General features: G+C 48.7%; 1 protein-coding gene across 1 annotated transcript in view; it reads right to left on the bottom strand.

The window, feature by feature from the left end:
* Nucleotides 1–17,575, bottom strand: part of NCAPG2 (non-SMC condensin II complex subunit G2) — a 72,512-nt gene that overhangs the window by 8,912 nt on the left and 46,025 nt on the right. The window contains exons 16-27 of the mRNA XM_027538453.1: nucleotides 15,996–16,169; nucleotides 14,180–14,250; nucleotides 13,169–13,322; nucleotides 12,910–13,083; nucleotides 12,131–12,247; nucleotides 11,908–12,048; nucleotides 11,403–11,502; nucleotides 8,676–8,863; nucleotides 7,650–7,790; nucleotides 6,289–6,392; nucleotides 2,343–2,443; nucleotides 871–970 (exon numbers count right to left, since the gene is read on the bottom strand). Of these exons, the coding sequence (XP_027394254.1) occupies nucleotides 871–970; nucleotides 2,343–2,443; nucleotides 6,289–6,392; nucleotides 7,650–7,790; nucleotides 8,676–8,863; nucleotides 11,403–11,502; nucleotides 11,908–12,048; nucleotides 12,131–12,247; nucleotides 12,910–13,083; nucleotides 13,169–13,322; nucleotides 14,180–14,250; nucleotides 15,996–16,169 (1,565 nt within the window). The remainder of the gene's footprint in view (nucleotides 1–870; nucleotides 971–2,342; nucleotides 2,444–6,288; nucleotides 6,393–7,649; nucleotides 7,791–8,675; nucleotides 8,864–11,402; nucleotides 11,503–11,907; nucleotides 12,049–12,130; nucleotides 12,248–12,909; nucleotides 13,084–13,168; nucleotides 13,323–14,179; nucleotides 14,251–15,995; nucleotides 16,170–17,575) is intronic.

Genomic DNA, 17,575 nt, shown 5'->3' with positions numbered 1-17,575 from the left:
AGCGTTCCCACTAAAATCTTGTATAAGACAAGTGGGTCCTTTCACCAGTCCCTTTCAGTATTGTACTGGAAGCCCTAGCTAATGCAGTAAGGTGAGAAAAGTAAAGACAGGTCTACAGATTGGCAAGAAGAAAAGACTGTCTTTGTTAAAAGTCAGCAATTTAGGATTTTGAAAGCCTTTCTTCTAAGGAGAAAGTAGATCTGAAAAGTGGTTTATTTCCCAGGCTTATATAAAACTAATTACCTGGTTCAAAGCCCTGTAATACCTAACCATACGGTGTTCAGAAAACAGAAGGAAAGCACTGCTTCTATGGCTGGTCGAGAGTCAGACACAATTCAGAAAAGAGTCCACAGGACATTGCACAGCATGTCAAAAACTGTACATAGCAACAGAAATACTTGGGAAAAACAGAGCAATGAACACATTCTTAGTAGTCCATGTGGCAGCAACTGGCCACCCAGAAAGTGGAAAACAATGCATGTTTCTTCAGTCTCTGGAGCGATCTTCCCATTCCCATCATGTATACTTGTAAACAGATAATTATATCCTATGAATATCCATGGTTTCAAAAATATAGCAAACCACCAAATATAACCTGCTTAGATTTAAAGTCATATAAAGTGAGTTGTACGCCCTCACTTTTCCAGGGCAGAATCTCACCAGTAACAGTTTTGGTTTTGTTTTTAAAGACAGAATGGGGACGCAATTAAAACATGCCCAAGGGGTCTCGCCAATAGAAACATTTCTGTCCCTTCAATCCCCAGTTCTCTACCTGCTTGCAACTAGCAGAAATGGAAGCGAGATCTAATATATGAAGGAGCACCTGGGAGAGTCCAGATAATCACAGCTGGTGTGTAGCTGCTGCTTTACCTTTCCAAGCTATCCTCCTCCAGAGTAATTTCCATGAATGTCTTTAGTTTTCTCTCAATACTAGCTGCAACATCCTTCACTTTTGAAGTCTTATGTTTACCTGTTAAAGACAGAAAAATTTTGAACACAATCAATCAAAAAGTACACGTACTTTTTCAATGCAGGTACAATTTTAGTTAAGACAAAGCCTCCTATCCTCACCTAAGTTAGTGCATCATTGACCTGTGGAACAGAAATAATTCCTTTAAAGGGATGCTAGAAGATCCAGTAAGGGATTACAAAAACACTTCTCACATCTGAGGTAGTTTTCAAAGGCATGATCCCATTCTGCTGCCCGTGCCATCAGACTTGATCATCACCATCTTCAACAGTAATGAAACTAACACATTTCAGAATCATCTCCTGCTTGGCTAACGTCTAAGTACTTATTAAGTACTAGGTGCTCATTCACTCCTCAATCTCCATTCACACATCCATGAGAAGAACGTCCTGCACCCACAGACTCTGCTCAGTCACCTCACACCCTCCACGTGGAGAACGTCCCTCACCCGCAGACTCTGCTCAGTCACCTCACACCCTCCGTGTGGAGAATGTCCCTCACCCGCAGACTCTCCTCAGTCACCTGACACCCTCCGTGTGGAGAACGTCCCTCAAGCACAGATTCTCCTGTCACCTCACACCCTCCACGTGGAGAACGTCCCTCACCCGCAGACTCTGCTCAGTCACCTCACACCCTCTATGTGGAGAACATCCCTCACCTTGTCGATTGGCGCCCAGTAGACATGCCCTCAGGCAAGTCTTTCCAGATTCCCGGCTGGGGTCACACTAGCTACAAATTCCTGTCATGAATCTATAGCCATACTATGCATTCATGCTTATAGGAATAACTTGTTTTGCGAAGAGCCCCCTATGCATAATACCTAGAAAATAATTTCAACGTTACTAAAACTTGTCAAAAAATATAGAAACCCAACCGTAGTCACTTGCAGGGTTATTACTCTATTTTACACTTTGGTAAGTATCTCAGAGGTATCTCTGATCATTTTTCCAATAGTATTTCAACTGGCTAGGATACTCAGAGTACACACAGTTAAAGCGAAACACAGATACCTAAAACATTAATACCAAAACACACTATCATTGGCAAAAATGATTCTGACTTTTAAACATACACGGCAAAGGCAATAAATGACGTATCAACAGAAATTTGGTCTGAGGTACAAAGAAGGAGACATAATGGGTCCTGGGAAGAGTGGACAGGAGCTGCGTTAGGGAAGTACTGTGATTCATGCTGGTACAGGGCAGCTGCACAGCAGACGCCCAGGCAGACAGCACACGTGTGGGACATGGAAAGCTGGGAGAAAGCGCCTTGAGAGCCTGGGCAGGGTACTCGTTCCCAAACATTCTAAAGAGGATCTATGTAAGACACACTCAGCAGTATCCCAAACAATACAAGAGGAGACTCAACCAACCTTTATTAATTACCAAAATAATGTGCACAACAGCTGTGAGACATACTATGCCTTCAATATCCTCAGAAATGACACATGCCTTCAATTCATCTAAAAATGACCTGCAAAAAAGTAAAAAACAATTGCAATTACTCTATAGTATATCTTAATACTTTATAGAAAAACAAATAATAGCCAAGATTCATCAGTTCAGTTCAGTTCAGTCGCTCAGTCGTGTCCGACTCTTTGCGACTCCATGAATCACAGCACACCAGGCCTCCCTGTCCATCACCAACTCCCAGAGTTCACTCAAACTTATGTCCATCGAGTCAGTGATGCCATCCAGTCATCTCATCCTCTTTTGTCCCCTTCTCCTCCTGCCCTCAATCCCTCCCAGCATCAGAGTCTTTTCTAATGAATCAACTCTTCACATGAGGTGGCCAAAGTACTGGAGTTTCAGCTTTAGCATTCCTTCCAAAGAAATCCCAGGGATGATCTCCTTCAGAATGGACTGGTTGGATCTCCTTGCAGTCCAAGGGACTCTCAAGAGTCTTCTCCAACACCACAGTTCAAAGGCATCAATTCTTCGGCACTCAGCTGTCTTCACAGTCCAACTCTCACATCCATACATGACTACTGGAAAAACCCATAGCCTTGAGTAGATGGACCTCTGTCGGCAAAGTAATGTCTCTGCTTTTGAATATGCTATCTAGGTTGGTCATAACTTTCCTTCCAAGGAGTAAGGGTGTTTTAATTTCATGGCTGCAATCACCATCTGCAGTGATTTTGGAGCCCCAAAAAATAAAGTCTGACACTGTTTCCCCATCTATTTGCCATGAAATGATGGGACCAGATGCCATGATCTTTAGTTTTCTGAATCTTGAACTTTAAACTAACTTTTTCACTCTCCACTTTCACCTTCATCAAGAGGCTTTCTAGTTCTTCTTCATTTTCTGCCATAAGGGTGGTGTCATCTGCATATCTGAGGTTACTGATATTTCTCCCGGCAATCTTGATTCCAGCTGGTGTTCCTTCCAGTCCAGCGTTTCTCATGATGTACTCTGCATATAAGTTAAATAAGCAGGGTGACAATATACAGCCTTGACATACTCCTTTTCCTATTTGGAACCAGGCTGTTGTTCCATGTCCAGTTCTAACTGTTGCTTCCTGACCTGCATATAGGTTTCTCAAGAGGCAGGTCAGGTGGCCTGGTATTCCCATCTCTTTCAGAATTTTCCAGAGTTTATTGTGATCCACACAGTCAAAGGCTTTGGCATAGTCAATGAAGCAGAAATAGATGTTTTTCTGGAACTCTCTTGCTTTTTCGATGATCCAGCGGATGTTGGCAATTTGATCTCTGGTTCCTCTGCCTTTTCTAAAACCAGCTTGAACATCAGGAAGTTTACAGTTCACATATTGCTGAAGCTTGGCTTGGAGAATTTTGAGCATGACTTTACTAGTGTGTGAAATGAGTGCAATTGTGCGGTAGTTTGGGCATTCTTTGGCATTGCCTTTTTTGGGAATTGGAGTGAAAACTGACCTTTTCCAGTTCTGTGACCACTGCTGAGTTTTCCAAATTTGCTGACATATTGAGTGCAGCACTTTCACAGCATCATCTTTCAGGATTTGAAAGAGCTCAACTGGAATTCCATCACCTCCAGTAGCTTTGTTCATAGTGATGCTTTCTAAGGCCCACTTGACTTCACATTCCAGGATGTCTGGCTCTAGGTCAGTGATCACACCATCATGATTATCTTGGTCATGAAGATCTTTTTTGTACAGTTCTTCTGTGTATTCTTGCCACCTCTTCTTAATATCTTCTGCTTCTGTTAGGTCCATACCATATCTGTCCTTTATCGAGCCCATCTTTGCATGAAATGTTCCCTCGGTATCTCTAATTTTCTTGGCAAGATCTCTAGTCTTTCCCATTCTGTTGTTTTCCTCTATTTCTTTGCATTGATCGCTGAGGAAGGCTTTCTTATCTCTTCTTGCTATTCTTTGGAACTCTTCATTCAGATGTTTATATCTTTCCTTTTCTCCTTTGCTTTTCACTTCTCTTCTTTTCACAGCTATTTGTAAGGCCTCCCCCAGACAGCCATTTTGCTTTTTTGCATTTCTTTTCCATGGGGATGGTCTTGATCCCTGTCTCCTGTACAATGTCACGAACCTCCACCCATAGTTCATCAGGCACTCTATCAGATCTAGTCCCTTATTTCTCACTTCCACTGTATAATCATAAGGGATGTGATTTAGGTCATACCTGAATGGCCTAGTGGTTTTCCCTACTTTCTTCAATTTAAGTCTGAATTTGGCAATAAGGAGTTCAGGATCTGAGCCATAGTCAGCTCCTGGTCTTGTTTTTGTTGACTGTATAGAGCTTCTCCATCTTTGGCTGCAAAGACTATAATCAATCTGATTTTGGTGTTGACCATCTGGTGATGTCCATGTGTAGAGTCTTCTCTTGTGTTGTTGGAAGAGGGTATTTGCTATGACCAGTGCATTCTCTTGGCAAAACTCTATTAGCCTATGCCCTGCTTCATTCCGTACTCCAAGGCCAAATTTGCCTGTTACTCCAGGTGTTTCTTGACTTCCTACTTTTGCATTCCAGTCCCCTATAACGACAAGGACATCTTTTTTGGGTGTTAGTTCTTAAAGGTCTTGTAGGTCTTCATAGAACCATTCAACTTCAGCTTCTTCAGCATTACTGGTTGGGGCATAGGCTTGGATTACTGTGATATTGAATGGTTTGCCTTGGAAACGAACAGAGATCATTCTGTCGTTTTTGAGATTGCATCCAAGTACTGCATTTCAGACTCTTTTGTTGACTATGATGGCTACTCCATTTCTTCTGAGGGATTCCTGCCTGCAGTAGTAGATATAATGGTCATCTGAGTTAAATTCACCCATTCCAGTCCATTTCAGTTCGCTGATTCCTAGAATGTCGACGTTCACTCTTGCCGTCTCCTGTTTGACCACTTCCAATTTGCCTTGATTCATGGACCTGACATTCCAGTTTCCTATGCAGTATTCCTGTTTACAGCATCGGACCTTGCTTCTATCACCAGTCGCACCCACAACTGTGTATTGTTTTTGCTTTGGCTCCATGCCTTCATTCTTTTTGGAGTTATTTCTGCACTGATCTCCAGTAGCATATTGAGCACCTACCAACCGGGGAGTTCCTCTTTCAGTATCCTATCATTTTGCCTTTTCATACTGTTCATGGGGTTCTCAAGGCAAGAATACTGAAGTGGTTTGCCATTCCCTTCTCCAGTGGACCAGATTCTGTCAGATTCATCAAGCACCATGAATTCCAGTTTTCAGAGAATGGGAAATACCACGTGTCAGTAACATGGGAAAGTGATTAAAGTCTTTCCACACTCTTCACTGTAAGCATGACAAATCACACAGGTGAGACACTAAAATCAGATGCTGCTGCTAGAAAGAGAACAGCGATGTTCTGGCAAGTGAATGAAGCCCTCTGCATACTTATAATATCATAAGAAAGATTTAATGTGCTATTGAAAGATAATTCACAGCTGTTGAAATGATGCTTTTGAAGTCTGCAGCAAACATATCCACTACTGAAAGTCCACAGGTACCAGCTATCTGCAGGACTCGCCCTCGTGTGGCCCGTCAGTGCTGCATGTGCCACAAGACACCTGGCATCAGGTCAGGTGACACCACGTGGAGAGATGAGCACGTGCCCGGGAAAACTACACGGCGCTTAACCAAGCATCCCTGTCAGAAGCTGCAGTGCACAGTAACGCTGTAAATGTTTCCCTCTAAATGAACTGGAGTTATGATAAGCATAACCAGAGACTATGTGGATGAACGTTTCTTTCAGAAAGTTATAATTTCTCTTTGTAGAAGTATAATGCTAATATCTTGAGAGTAAAAGGAACAGAGCTAAAGTTACTGAGAGCTTACAGCCACAGGAGTAAGAAGACAGTAAAGAGAAAAGGATTACCTGACTAAATTTGGAGATTTTATTATTATTCCTATTAAACACCTTGAAAATGGTGGAAGGCCTGAAAGACCCTCTGGCGGGGTAAGCTCTTCTGTATCAGAAACCTAAAAAAAAAGTCAAGTTAGTAACATGAATCAAGACTGAGACTGGGCTAATCACTCATTTTATACTTCTCTGAACTTTCTTACAAACTTGAGAAAGGCTTTCCAGAAACTCAAAATAACTATTTTTGTTAACTTTTGCAATGGCTATCATAATCATGATTTGCAGTGGTGTCAATCAATTGGATAGAAGAAAAAAGACACATGTCACTTGACAAGCCCTCTGTCAAACACTCTTTGATTATCTTCTTTTGTCAACAATGTGTTTCTACAGTAAGCAAATTTAATTGTTATTCTTATTAGCCCAGATCAGGTTTTCTCAACTCAAACTTTTTCTATAAAGCAGTAAAACAGTAAATATTAAATAGTAAACATTTTAAGCTTTTTGGCAAAATGATCTCAGCCGCAACTACTCAATTCTGCTGTCATAGCACAAAGCAGCCATAGGGAAAAAATGTAAACGAATGGGCCACAGTGCCACTGGTGGCCTCAGCTGTCAGCTGTGCCCCTCACAGGCCCGAGTAGCCTCCAGTTAGTAGGCTGTGTGTAGGCCAGGAAGCACGCTCCTAAACCAAAATGATCTCCCTTCAAGCTTTCAGGAGGGCCTGAAACTGTTAATGTCCTACAATTTTGTCAACTTCTTTTATATTTGTGATTTCATAATACAAAATTTGTACCAATTATATGTTTGCATTTATATATTTCGATGGTATTTCCTGTCAGATTTCTCCTTTCCATACTGAGAGAAAACACTGCTATTTACTGTCTTGCGGCATTGCTCATGCCCTCACACACTAGCATCAGGACTCCAGGCCATGACAGAGCACGCTTTATTGTGAGCTGAATTATCGTCCTGATTATGTCAGCCTTGAACCAAGCAGGCTAATCATATGAAACAGGCTCCTGCCAGGAACTGACCAGTCCTTTATGGACTAGGAGCAAACTATCTGTCTAAACTGATATTACAGATTCAAACTTCCTGTGCTTAAAAGAAAAAGTAAGGTTTCTGTATCACACGGCAGTCAGAGATGTGAGCTGCTCCAGAAACAGCACCAGGGCACTCTCACACCCTGCTCACCGCTGAGCACGGCCGTGAACACAAACCAGCCGTGGAACCATGAGGTGCAGCCATGTAAGAAGCGGACCTCCCGCGGTACCTGAGCTCTGAAAAACACCTAGAGAAAGACAAAGACGTGCTGCCAGCAGAAAACAGCCTCTTCAGTAGCCAAAACGAGACACAGCAGCTTCAGGACAACACACCTTCCGGAGCCAGTGGCTTATCTCAACCACAGACGCAGCGATCAGGGTGGAGAACACGCCCCGGTGAACAGGCTTGTCCACATGCCAGGACTGCACGGTGCTGATGAATTCATGCAGAGGAGTCTGAACAGAGTAAAGGAGCTACAAGAAACACATCAGTCACCGTTAGTCCTTAACAGTCACCGTCAGGGATGCAGCCTCCTCGGGTCTCCGCGGGGCCGAGGCCCGTCCCACCTGACGACCCTGCTGCCCACGCCCTCCTCTGGTGCTGGAGACGACACACAGCCCGAAGGCCCTGGGCAGTAACTTGAACACACTCTACCCCAGAGCAGAGAAAAACTCCGAGAACAGGAGCATCAGCAACATTAATAAAGTTCTCAAAACGAAAGAGGAAGAAATATCACTGACATTAAGGGAAGACACCCACTATGAGGCCATGTGTTCTGAACAAAGCTGCACAGCCAATAGTGAGAAAAAAAAATTCTGGCACAAATTACATGAACAGATCACAGACACCTGAACCAACTCATCAAAAACAGGACTTCTTCAAACTAACAGAAAATATGGCCAATGACCTTCAATTCCCTCTACAAGCTAAAGGCAGAATGAAATGGAAAGTTTCAATAACTCATAAACATCCTCCCACTGAAGCATTTTTTAAATCTGCGCTCCTAGCAGCTGAGTACTCACAAGCTACTGCAAGTAGCTCTCTGCTTCTGTCCGGCCGAGCAGAAGAGCTCTTGGGCCAATGGCCCGCTGACCCGAACTGCCAACACGGTCCCCAGACCAGCACTCAGAGGTGGGCTCCTGGCCCCCCAGCCTCCCCCCAAGAGCACGCTTCCCCAGGGAGAGGGGGCAGCACCAGTGGAAAGGGGCACTGGGCAGCCGCCTCCTGCTGCATGGCACCTCCCCGCAACGCCGACAGCACCCATGGGCTCCGGGGCCTGCAGGCCTGGCTCCACGCCCTGGGCCGCCAGCTGAGCGCTGCCTCTCTAGTTCTGAACCTGCCGGTGGAGAAGCCCACACCTGCAAACCCTCTTCTGGCTGCTTCTTGAAGCTCCGCGCCATGCACTCCAGCATCTGCTGAAATACTTTCTGGACCATGTCAAACACCACGGCGACCTCTTCCTCCGAGTCTGTTTTCCACGTCAAGGAACTTCCAGTTATCTCTTTTAGAATGCCGAGAAGCAATGAAACATAAAAGAATCCCTTCACTGGAAACAAAGTTGGGAAAATCTGTTGTTTAATCACACAATTTAGTTGAAATTATTACATTTTTCACTTAACACATATATCATGGTAACTTAGAGGAGTGTTTCTGGTGAGCCAGTACCAAGTTGATCAGATTAATATAAAATCTGACATCCACACAACTGGCTCCTTTTATCAGACACAAAGCCACTGTCCTCACAAACAGCGCGGACGGACGCAGCTCATGTGGACAGCGCGGCTCCCGCGGCCCCTGGTGCGGGGCGTGTCTGCTCCCCACGTGACGGCAACACTGCCGGCGAGTCTGAGAGGAAAGGCCTGAGAGCCTCATGACCAAAGACCTGTTTCTGTTTGCAACAAAACTCTAAAAGAATGAGCTCATAGCAGATTCTCTCCCGGGAAGTGCTGATTATTAAAATATCTAAATACAAAGATCATTTCAGCTTGGTCCAAGGTAAGGTTAGAAGCTTAGGGCCTTATACTTGAGGGGAACAGACAATTCTATGTAATAAATCCGCCTACATCGGAGATATAAAAATTTCCAAGGAGCTAATTAGAATTTTAGAAGTGTTAAAAATAGATTCAATCCTTGTGTGCTGCTAAGTCACGTCAGTTGTGTCTGACTTTGTGACCCCCTGAAGTGCAGCCCACAGGCTTCTTTGTCCATGGGATTCTTTGGGCAAGAATCCTGGAGTGGGTCGCCATGCCCTCCTCCAGGGGGTCTTCCAAACCCGGGGTCGAGCCCGCATCCCTCGCGTCTCCGGCACTGGCAGGCGGGTTCTTTGCCACCAGTGCCACCTGGGAAGCCCAGATTCAATCCTTAGGGGAAATAATTACTAGACGACAAATTGAGTTACCCAAACGCAAATCATTTTTAATGTTTCAACAATCAGGCTTAGATTTATTTATTTTAGAGTATTTTTTGTTTATTTGGCTGTGCTGCTCTTCGTTGTGGCATGTGGTATCTAGTTCCCTGACCAGGGACTGAACCTGGGCTCCCTACACCGGCAGCAGGGAGTAGTCAGCCACTGGACCACCAGGGAAGACCCTAAATTTAAGATGAAAGTGAGACTTATAATGAATTAAACAAAGCAAAAAGTCAGATCTTAAAACAAAAAAAAATTCTTCTATTTAATATTTAGCCCCTGTGGGTATTTTAAACAATAATGTATTAATCCTACTGAAGCCCCTTAGTTACAGATAAGGAAACATATAATCAGGACAGCAGAGCAAGGCAACTGGCACCCAGCTCGGGTGCAGGCCAGCCACCACCCCAGGGACAGCAGCACAGGGAGGAAGCTGCTGTGGGGTCTGAGGCCAAGCCATGTCTGACGTCTGCACAATGATGCTCAAGACCACACAAGACCCCAGGAGACTAATGCAAACTTACTGTTGGATTTGCTCAACGGTCATACCATTTTCAGTCTCTTCTAGCAAGTGTCTGAGTTAGAGCCATTTGAACCCCTCCTTCCCAAGCCTCTGCGGCTCTCAGAGGAGCACGCACAGCTCCAGCTGTGGAGCGTGCCTACGTGGCAGCGGCTGGGGAGGCCGCGGGGCAGGGCTCACGGCAGCAGGCTCTCAGCCAGAGCCTGGCCCGAGGCCAAGGGGACAGCCTGGGCCCCACACTCCTCCTGCCATTGGGCGAGGGGCTGCAAGAACCTGCCCGATCCTGGGGGGCTCCAGATAACCCTCAGCCCAGATGGCCTGAGGGCAGCCAACTTCCCAGGCACTCTCTCAGCACGTACCACCTGGCACCTCCCCCAAGGCAGGTGTAGACACAACGGTGTCAGTCACCAGGGCCACACTGTCACCCCATCCTCAGGGTGACAACAACCTCCCAGGGGTCCCAGGGTGGGGGGCCATTAAACAACTCCTGACTCACAGGCAGACGGCGAGCACTCTTTTGTGAGCTCTGCCCACGGACACCCGATGGGAGCAGCAGACAGGTGACCACGCAGCACAGTCGTCCACAACCACACAGCCCCCAGAGGAGAAGCCTAAGACCCCGCCAGAAATGCTGCACTTGTCAGGCCAGTACCAAAAGTACCATGAACTTCCTGGCTGCCTCAGCCTGTTAATTCCTTTTTTGATGTAAACCAGTTTGTCATACCGGAGAAGGCAGTGGCAGCCCACTCCAGTACTCTTGCCTGGAAAATCCCATGGACAGAGGAGCCTGGTAGGCTGCAGTCCATGGGGTCACTAAGAGTCGGACACGACTGAGCGACTTCCCTTTCACTTTTCACTTTCATGCATTGGAGAAGGAAATGGCAACCCACTCCAGTGTTCTTGCCTGGAGAATCCAGGGACGGGGAGCCTGGTGGGCTGCCGTCTGTGGGGTCACAGTGTTCTTGCCTGGAGAGTCCCGGGGACGGGGCGCCTGCTGGCTGCCGTGTGTGGGGCCGCGCGGAGTTGGACACGACTGAGTGACTTAGTAGTAGGAGTAGTTTGTTATATGTCTGTCACTCAAAAGGGAGAGCCCCGTAGAGGGAGGCACTGCTTCTTACTGTGAGTCGCTCTTAACTAGTCCTTTAACAAACTAGGTACCTGTTTGCATGATTCCAAGGCTCCACTGTAGAAGATGCGTCTGAAACTTGCAGTCGCCAAGGCCAACCATGATGACATCCTTACACACGGTCAGGTAGGTCTGGAAGAGAGACAGACACGCTGCTGTGACCTCCTCACAGAGGCCAGAGGGGCCGCACGCAGCTGGCACAGCTCCTAATACCTAAGGGGCTGCCAGGTGAATCACAGAGAAGGTGTTCACAGAGTGGTTTCCATAAAGACACATCAATTCTCATTTTTCTTTCCATAGGAAATCTAGAAACACATGTTCTGTAATTCCAAAAACAGCACCTGTTACCTGTACTGTGTAAAATTGCATTAAAATTACACAGTTTGTGCTTTGCAAAAGATAAACTCTGGACACTCAGAGGCTAGCGTAGGTACTCAAGAAAGCAGCATTACTGACTGAAGTCACAGTTCAGATTGGAAATGAGACCCGGAAGCCCATCACAATGGAGCAGGGTTTCCATGTCCCAAGACTTCTAACCTGGATAATCTGCTGATAAACCACCCTGTGAAGCTTCAGGTATTCTTCGTCTTGATCGCGAATGAAAGATAAAACTTTGCTTTCTAACCAAGACCCGGTGTCTTCCAAAGTGGACAGGTACACTTTGCCTTCTGAGCAGAACTGCCCAAAAACAAGAGCAGACAGGTCAGCGTGGAACCCCGGGCCCACTCAGCCCACACCCCACCCCGAGCCACAGACACACCTTGTGCTGAAGATGGATGCTCAGCCGACAGTACAGGCTGAAGGCCCGCAGCGCGGTGCCCTCACTCAGGCGCGGAGGGCTGCCATCTGGCGTCTGCAGAATGGACTCCAGATTCCCCTGCAGAACAGGACTCCTCAGGCCGGGCTCTGGCCGAGCAGCCCGCACGGGAGGCGAGGACACCGCGGCCCGGAGTGCCGGGCAGGTACAGCACCGCGGGGCGCCCTGAGAAGCCCACGCCTCCTCCCTCCGCCAGGCCTCCCGCAGAGTGGCAAAACCACAGCTCTTCATGGGCGCTTCCCCCGGGGCCCAGGACTGAGCTCTGCTGGCTCATGCCTCCCATACCCCCGCCCGCCCCACCCGCTGCTAGTGCGTGGGGGCCTCCGGCACGATAGAATCGGGCAGCAGCAGCCAGGGCGGGCCTGCAGAGACAGCCGCAGAGAAAGGGGATGAACCCACAGGACTGCACACAAAGAGCCCGGGGTGGCCCGCCCCAAACTCGGGGGGCTGGAGCCCCCACAGCCATGCGAGGAGGAGAGCGAGGGGCCTGGGTGGTAGGCAGCCTCCTGCCCACAGCCAGTTCCGGCAGGCAGGCTCACCCGCGGAGGCAGGCAGGACAGGACACTGAGCTCTGAAGAGACCTGGTAGAAAGAGCCGGGCCCAGAAATGTGCACCCGGTCCCCTCCCGCCCCCGGGTGAAAAACGACAGTACAACACGGAAAACTCGGCTCTGACTTCATCAGTCAACGTCCACGGAGCCTGTGTCTGTTCTACAAAACTACCTTGGATGTTTCAAGCGCTTTCAAAAGACAGTTCAGCTTCTTCTGGGGTGCAGAGAGGAGGCACTCGCGGTTCTTGGGGTGGGTCAGCAAATACTCCACGTAGACCAGCGCCAGCCCAGGTTTGACTGGACACGGGTCCTGGACCCGTACTTTCCGCTTGGAGGCTGAGTTACCCTGAGGGGCAGGGAGAGACCGGCAGGAGGAGAGCCGTGAGCCCTGGCACGCCGCCCCCGGCGGAGCGCAGCAGGAAGACCCCTACCTTGCTCTGAGGCGGCTCCTCGGGCAGCCAGTCGCAGACGAGCTCCAGGACGTGCCCCACGTGGCCCCAGGAGCAGAGGCAGTCGAGCAGGATGCAGTAGGTCCTGTCGGCGGTCCCCTCCTCCTGGTTCCTCAGTGTGGAAATCACACCGCAGCTGAAAGGGCCACACATACACAATCACGTCTGTATCTCGATAACAACTACTCATTTTCCTAAAAGGTGGGGAAAATGGAGAAGCTAAAAGCCGAGGGACACAAACCCTTCCTATCATGGGAGCATGCAGACACCCTCCACTGCAGGAAAAATGCACCGTTTTCCACAGTCACTGGCGGGGTAAGTTCCAGGACACATGGTGACTCTGCAGGCAGAGTCGGGGACCCAAGCCCGCGCAGCCTGGACATGAGGTGCCAGGACCCGCAGGCACATACAGACCCTAGTCCTTTGCTTCTGTGCTGCCTCTGTCAGACTGTAAAGATGCTTCATTTTGGGGAAATAATTTGTTTAGCATCAAAACATTTATTTTTAAATACATATGAATAAAAATAAGTAACTTTTACTGAGTTAATAATCAACACTCTAAAGCAACACTGCCCAATAAAATATAACATGAGCCACAAAAACAGGCCAGTGTGTCATTTTAAAGGTTCTAGTAACCCTATCTAGAAAGGAAGACTGACTTCAGTAATACATCAGCCCAGCCCACCCGCAACACTAAGACGCAGTCACCGTAGAAATCCACGATGCAGCACGTCACAGCCCTCTTCCCACACCAGACCTGGAGTCAGTGTGCACCCTGTGCTCGCAGCTCATCCCCGCTCAACCCGCGTCCCAGGCGCTCAGAGCCACGTGTGGCTGCAGCTCCGCGGCGGCTCAACTCAGACCGCGCATCCCACCTGCATGTGGACGAGTCCCGGCGCTCAGCGCCCCGGGCCCTGGAAGCCGCTGCCCTGCCCTCCCGCCTGCAGGCCGCGCGGGCATCGCTGGGGAGACCAGAGGGCGGGGAGCAGGCACCTGAAGGTGGGCACGGCCGGAGCAGGCATCAGGGACGCCAGCACGCACAGAGGGGCCCTGCAGCGCTCGTCCTGGGGGCAGGAAAAGACAGAGATGGGGCGTGAGCGCTGCGGCCCACGGGCCCCGCCCTCAGGACCCACCTCAGGGCCGCTGGGAGGAACAGCACACCACAGGACCCGACCCCTGCAAGGCGCCAGGTGTGCTGGGTCTTCTCAGGCTTTCGCAGGACGCTTCCCTACTTTCTGTGATGTGTCGTTTGTGCAAATACTTATTAAACACCCACTGTGTACCAGGAGACCCTGGGGACACAGCAGTGGCCAGAACAGACGAAAGTCCTTGCTGTGAAGGCACTGACTTGTGAAAGAAAAAAAACAACAATCCTCTGTACCTGGTGTGTCCTCAGTATAAAACTCAAGAAAATGAAGCTAATCAGAAAAGTTCTTAAAGTAATCAGAACACCTTCGGAAGACAGAGCAGTGCAACGGAGCTACCTGGCCAAGCCCAGGTCCCAGCAGAGCCCACAACCCAGCCAGCAGGGACCAGCAGGGAGAAGGGCTGCTCTCCGGGTGGGGCTGGCAGGGACCTGTGAGGACAGCACACGGGCCCCCGGCGGCACTTCGCACACGGCAGCCACCTCACCACAACCGTCCCTGTCGCCGTAATATGGCCGACAGGCCAGATGTCACCCAGATCACTAATAAGAAATACCCTCAGATGGCGACACAACCAGAGAAAATGGGTCCTAAAAGGAAGAGAAACAACAATTTTCCTGAAATATAAACAGGAGCAAACTCACAGTTCTGTAAATAATCTGCATTCAGGCAGAGTGAACCCACCCTCACCCTCAACTCCCAATACACAAAACGTTTTCTTAACGTCACAACAGACAGTTGATCGCTACTCCCGATTCTGCTCTAAGCGTGGCTCACAGACGGTTTACCCACTGACAGGAAGACCACAGGGTTCTCGGATGGACTGAAGGCAGAAAGGCTCTCTGGTCAGGATCGCTCCGGATTAAAACACTTAATGAACCGCCTGCCTTTCCACAGACACTCCCAGGGCACACTGTTCTTCTGTCCTCTCATCCAGGACCCGACCTCCTCCGCGTTTTATCTACTTCTCAGCCTAGTGTGACTGTCTGAGCCTGTAAACGTCCCAGTGATGGGGCCGCCTTCACCCTTCACCTTCACAAACAGGTCACGTTGGCATTTCAGCGGCAGAATGGAGCGTGGAGACCTAACAGTCACAGAAATACAGCTCCAAAAGCTAAAAGGTCTAAGGTCACACAAGCAGTTGTAGAAGAACCAGAAGTAAACCTTCCCAAGAGAAGACTGATTCCTAAGACCTGTGACCGTTCTATATTTAAGCCACGCTTTCTTTGTAATTGGAAACAAACCTGACTTTTACATAGCAGTTTTATCTCCATTAGTTCTGAAGTACGGCCTTTGTTCAGAGAGGAGGTCTCCTTCACTTAAGCAGAAGATACACACACGGTGTGTCTGCCCCAGTAACACAGACACGACTCGAAGGCCTCAGAGACAGGCGCGCACCGGTGCCGCCCGAGGCCCCACGCCCGGGCGTGGTGCGTCCTGGATGTTCAGCCTCCTCTCTCTCAACTCCCAGCACATCAAACTAGATTCTAAAACCGGGTCGCAGGCCATTAGCAACGGAAGACCAGAGCCGCCTGGACACACGCTGGGGCGGAGGCTGGAGGCTGCCCGGCCCCACCATGCAGGGCGAGCGCCGTGGGTCCCGGCGGCAGCTGGCTCAGCCCTGCGCAGGGGGGCTGCCCCGCTGCTCCTGGCGGCCGTCTTACCGTGAACACTCGCATGTACTGCGGCAGCACCGAGGCAAACTTGTCGACGGTGTACACTCGGGCCTCCTTGTTATTCTCCAGGCTCCTGTGAATGCTCCTCCAGAGAATCACCACGGTCTCCAGCAGCCCTGCCATAGACGCGGCATCGCTCACCGACAGCGTCTGGTCCAGAGCCTAAGACAAAAATCACTGACTGTGAAAGAACGAAGCACCGCGACCGTTAAGGGAACAGCACTGTCTTTAACAGCACGTCTCAGATTCCAGCCCTGAGGCAGAAATGCAAAGGACAGGCAGGCAGAACCCCCAAGGGTGCGGTGTGCTGTCTGAGGGGTCCACCGTCCCCAACCCAGGGCTGCTCCAGCTTGGTTCCAAGTCGCAGGCCTACACGCGCCTTCCGAGCCCGGCTGGCAGGGGACAACAGCAGCGCTGTGTCCTGCGGGCTTCTGGGGACTCCTCCGTGTCTGTGGGGGGAAGCCCACACCCCATCACCACCTCTGAGGGCTTCTGGGGACTCCTCCGTGTCTGTGGGGGGGAAGCCCACACCCCATCACCACCTCCAAGTGCAAAGGACGATTCGTTTCAAGTGCTGGGATTTCTGTGCTACTCAAACGGAATGGGAAAAGACACAGGGAGCAAATGAACTGAACTAAAGAGGCTGCCTTTTCACTACCATTCACGGGCTTCTCAAGGCAAGAATGCTGCTACTCCCTTCTTCAGTGGACCATGCTTTGTCAGCCGTGAAATTAAAAGATGCTTGCTCCTTGGAAGAAAGGCTATGACAAACCTTGTCAGGATATTAAAAAGCAGAGACATTACTTTGCCAAAAAAGGTCCATCTAGTTAAAGCCACGGTTTTCCCACTAGTCATATACGGATGCGAGAGTTGGACTACAAAGAAGGCTGAGCACCGAAGAACTGACACTTTCAAACTGTGGTGTTGGAGAAGACTCTTGAGAGTCCCTTAGACTGCAAGGAGATCAAGTCAGTCAATCCTAAAGGAAACCAGTCCTGAATATTCATTGGAAGGACTGATGCCGAAGCTGAAGCTCCAATACTTTGGCCACCTGATATGAAGAACTGACTCACTGGAAAAGATCCTCCTGATGCTGGGAGAGATTGAAAGCAGGAAGAGAAGGGGGTGGAAGACGATGAGATGGTTGGATGGCATCACTGACTCAAATGAGTCTGAGTAAGCTCTGGGAGATGGTGAAGAACAGGGAAGCCTGGCGTGCTGCAGTCCGTGGTGTCACAAAGAGTCAGACATGACTGAGTGACTGAACAACAAAAGAGGGTGTACAGAAAACACAAGAACAGTTGCTATGCAAAGGTAGGTTTTTCAATAGGCTCTTAAAACTTGGAACGACTTATGGCTAAATTTAAAAACAGTAAAACTATTAAAGGGTTAGAAAATACTATGTGAATGACAAAAATAACAAAATTTCAACGTGGATTTTAGTTTTTACATTCTAACATTAGACATAGCAATCTTATCATTAAAGTCCCCAAGAAAGGCACCACTTTTCCTTTACAAAAATATGCTAAGTTCCAAAGATTTCATTAAAGCAGAGATTTTTAGTAGAT

Source organism: Bos indicus x Bos taurus, chromosome 4, assembly GCF_003369695.1.
Source record: "Bos indicus x Bos taurus breed Angus x Brahman F1 hybrid chromosome 4, Bos_hybrid_MaternalHap_v2.0, whole genome shotgun sequence".
Lineage (NCBI taxonomy): Eukaryota > Metazoa > Chordata > Mammalia > Artiodactyla > Bovidae > Bos > Bos indicus x Bos taurus.
The sequence above is the reverse complement of the archived record's forward strand: the minus strand, read 5'-3'. Positions and strand labels throughout refer to the sequence as shown.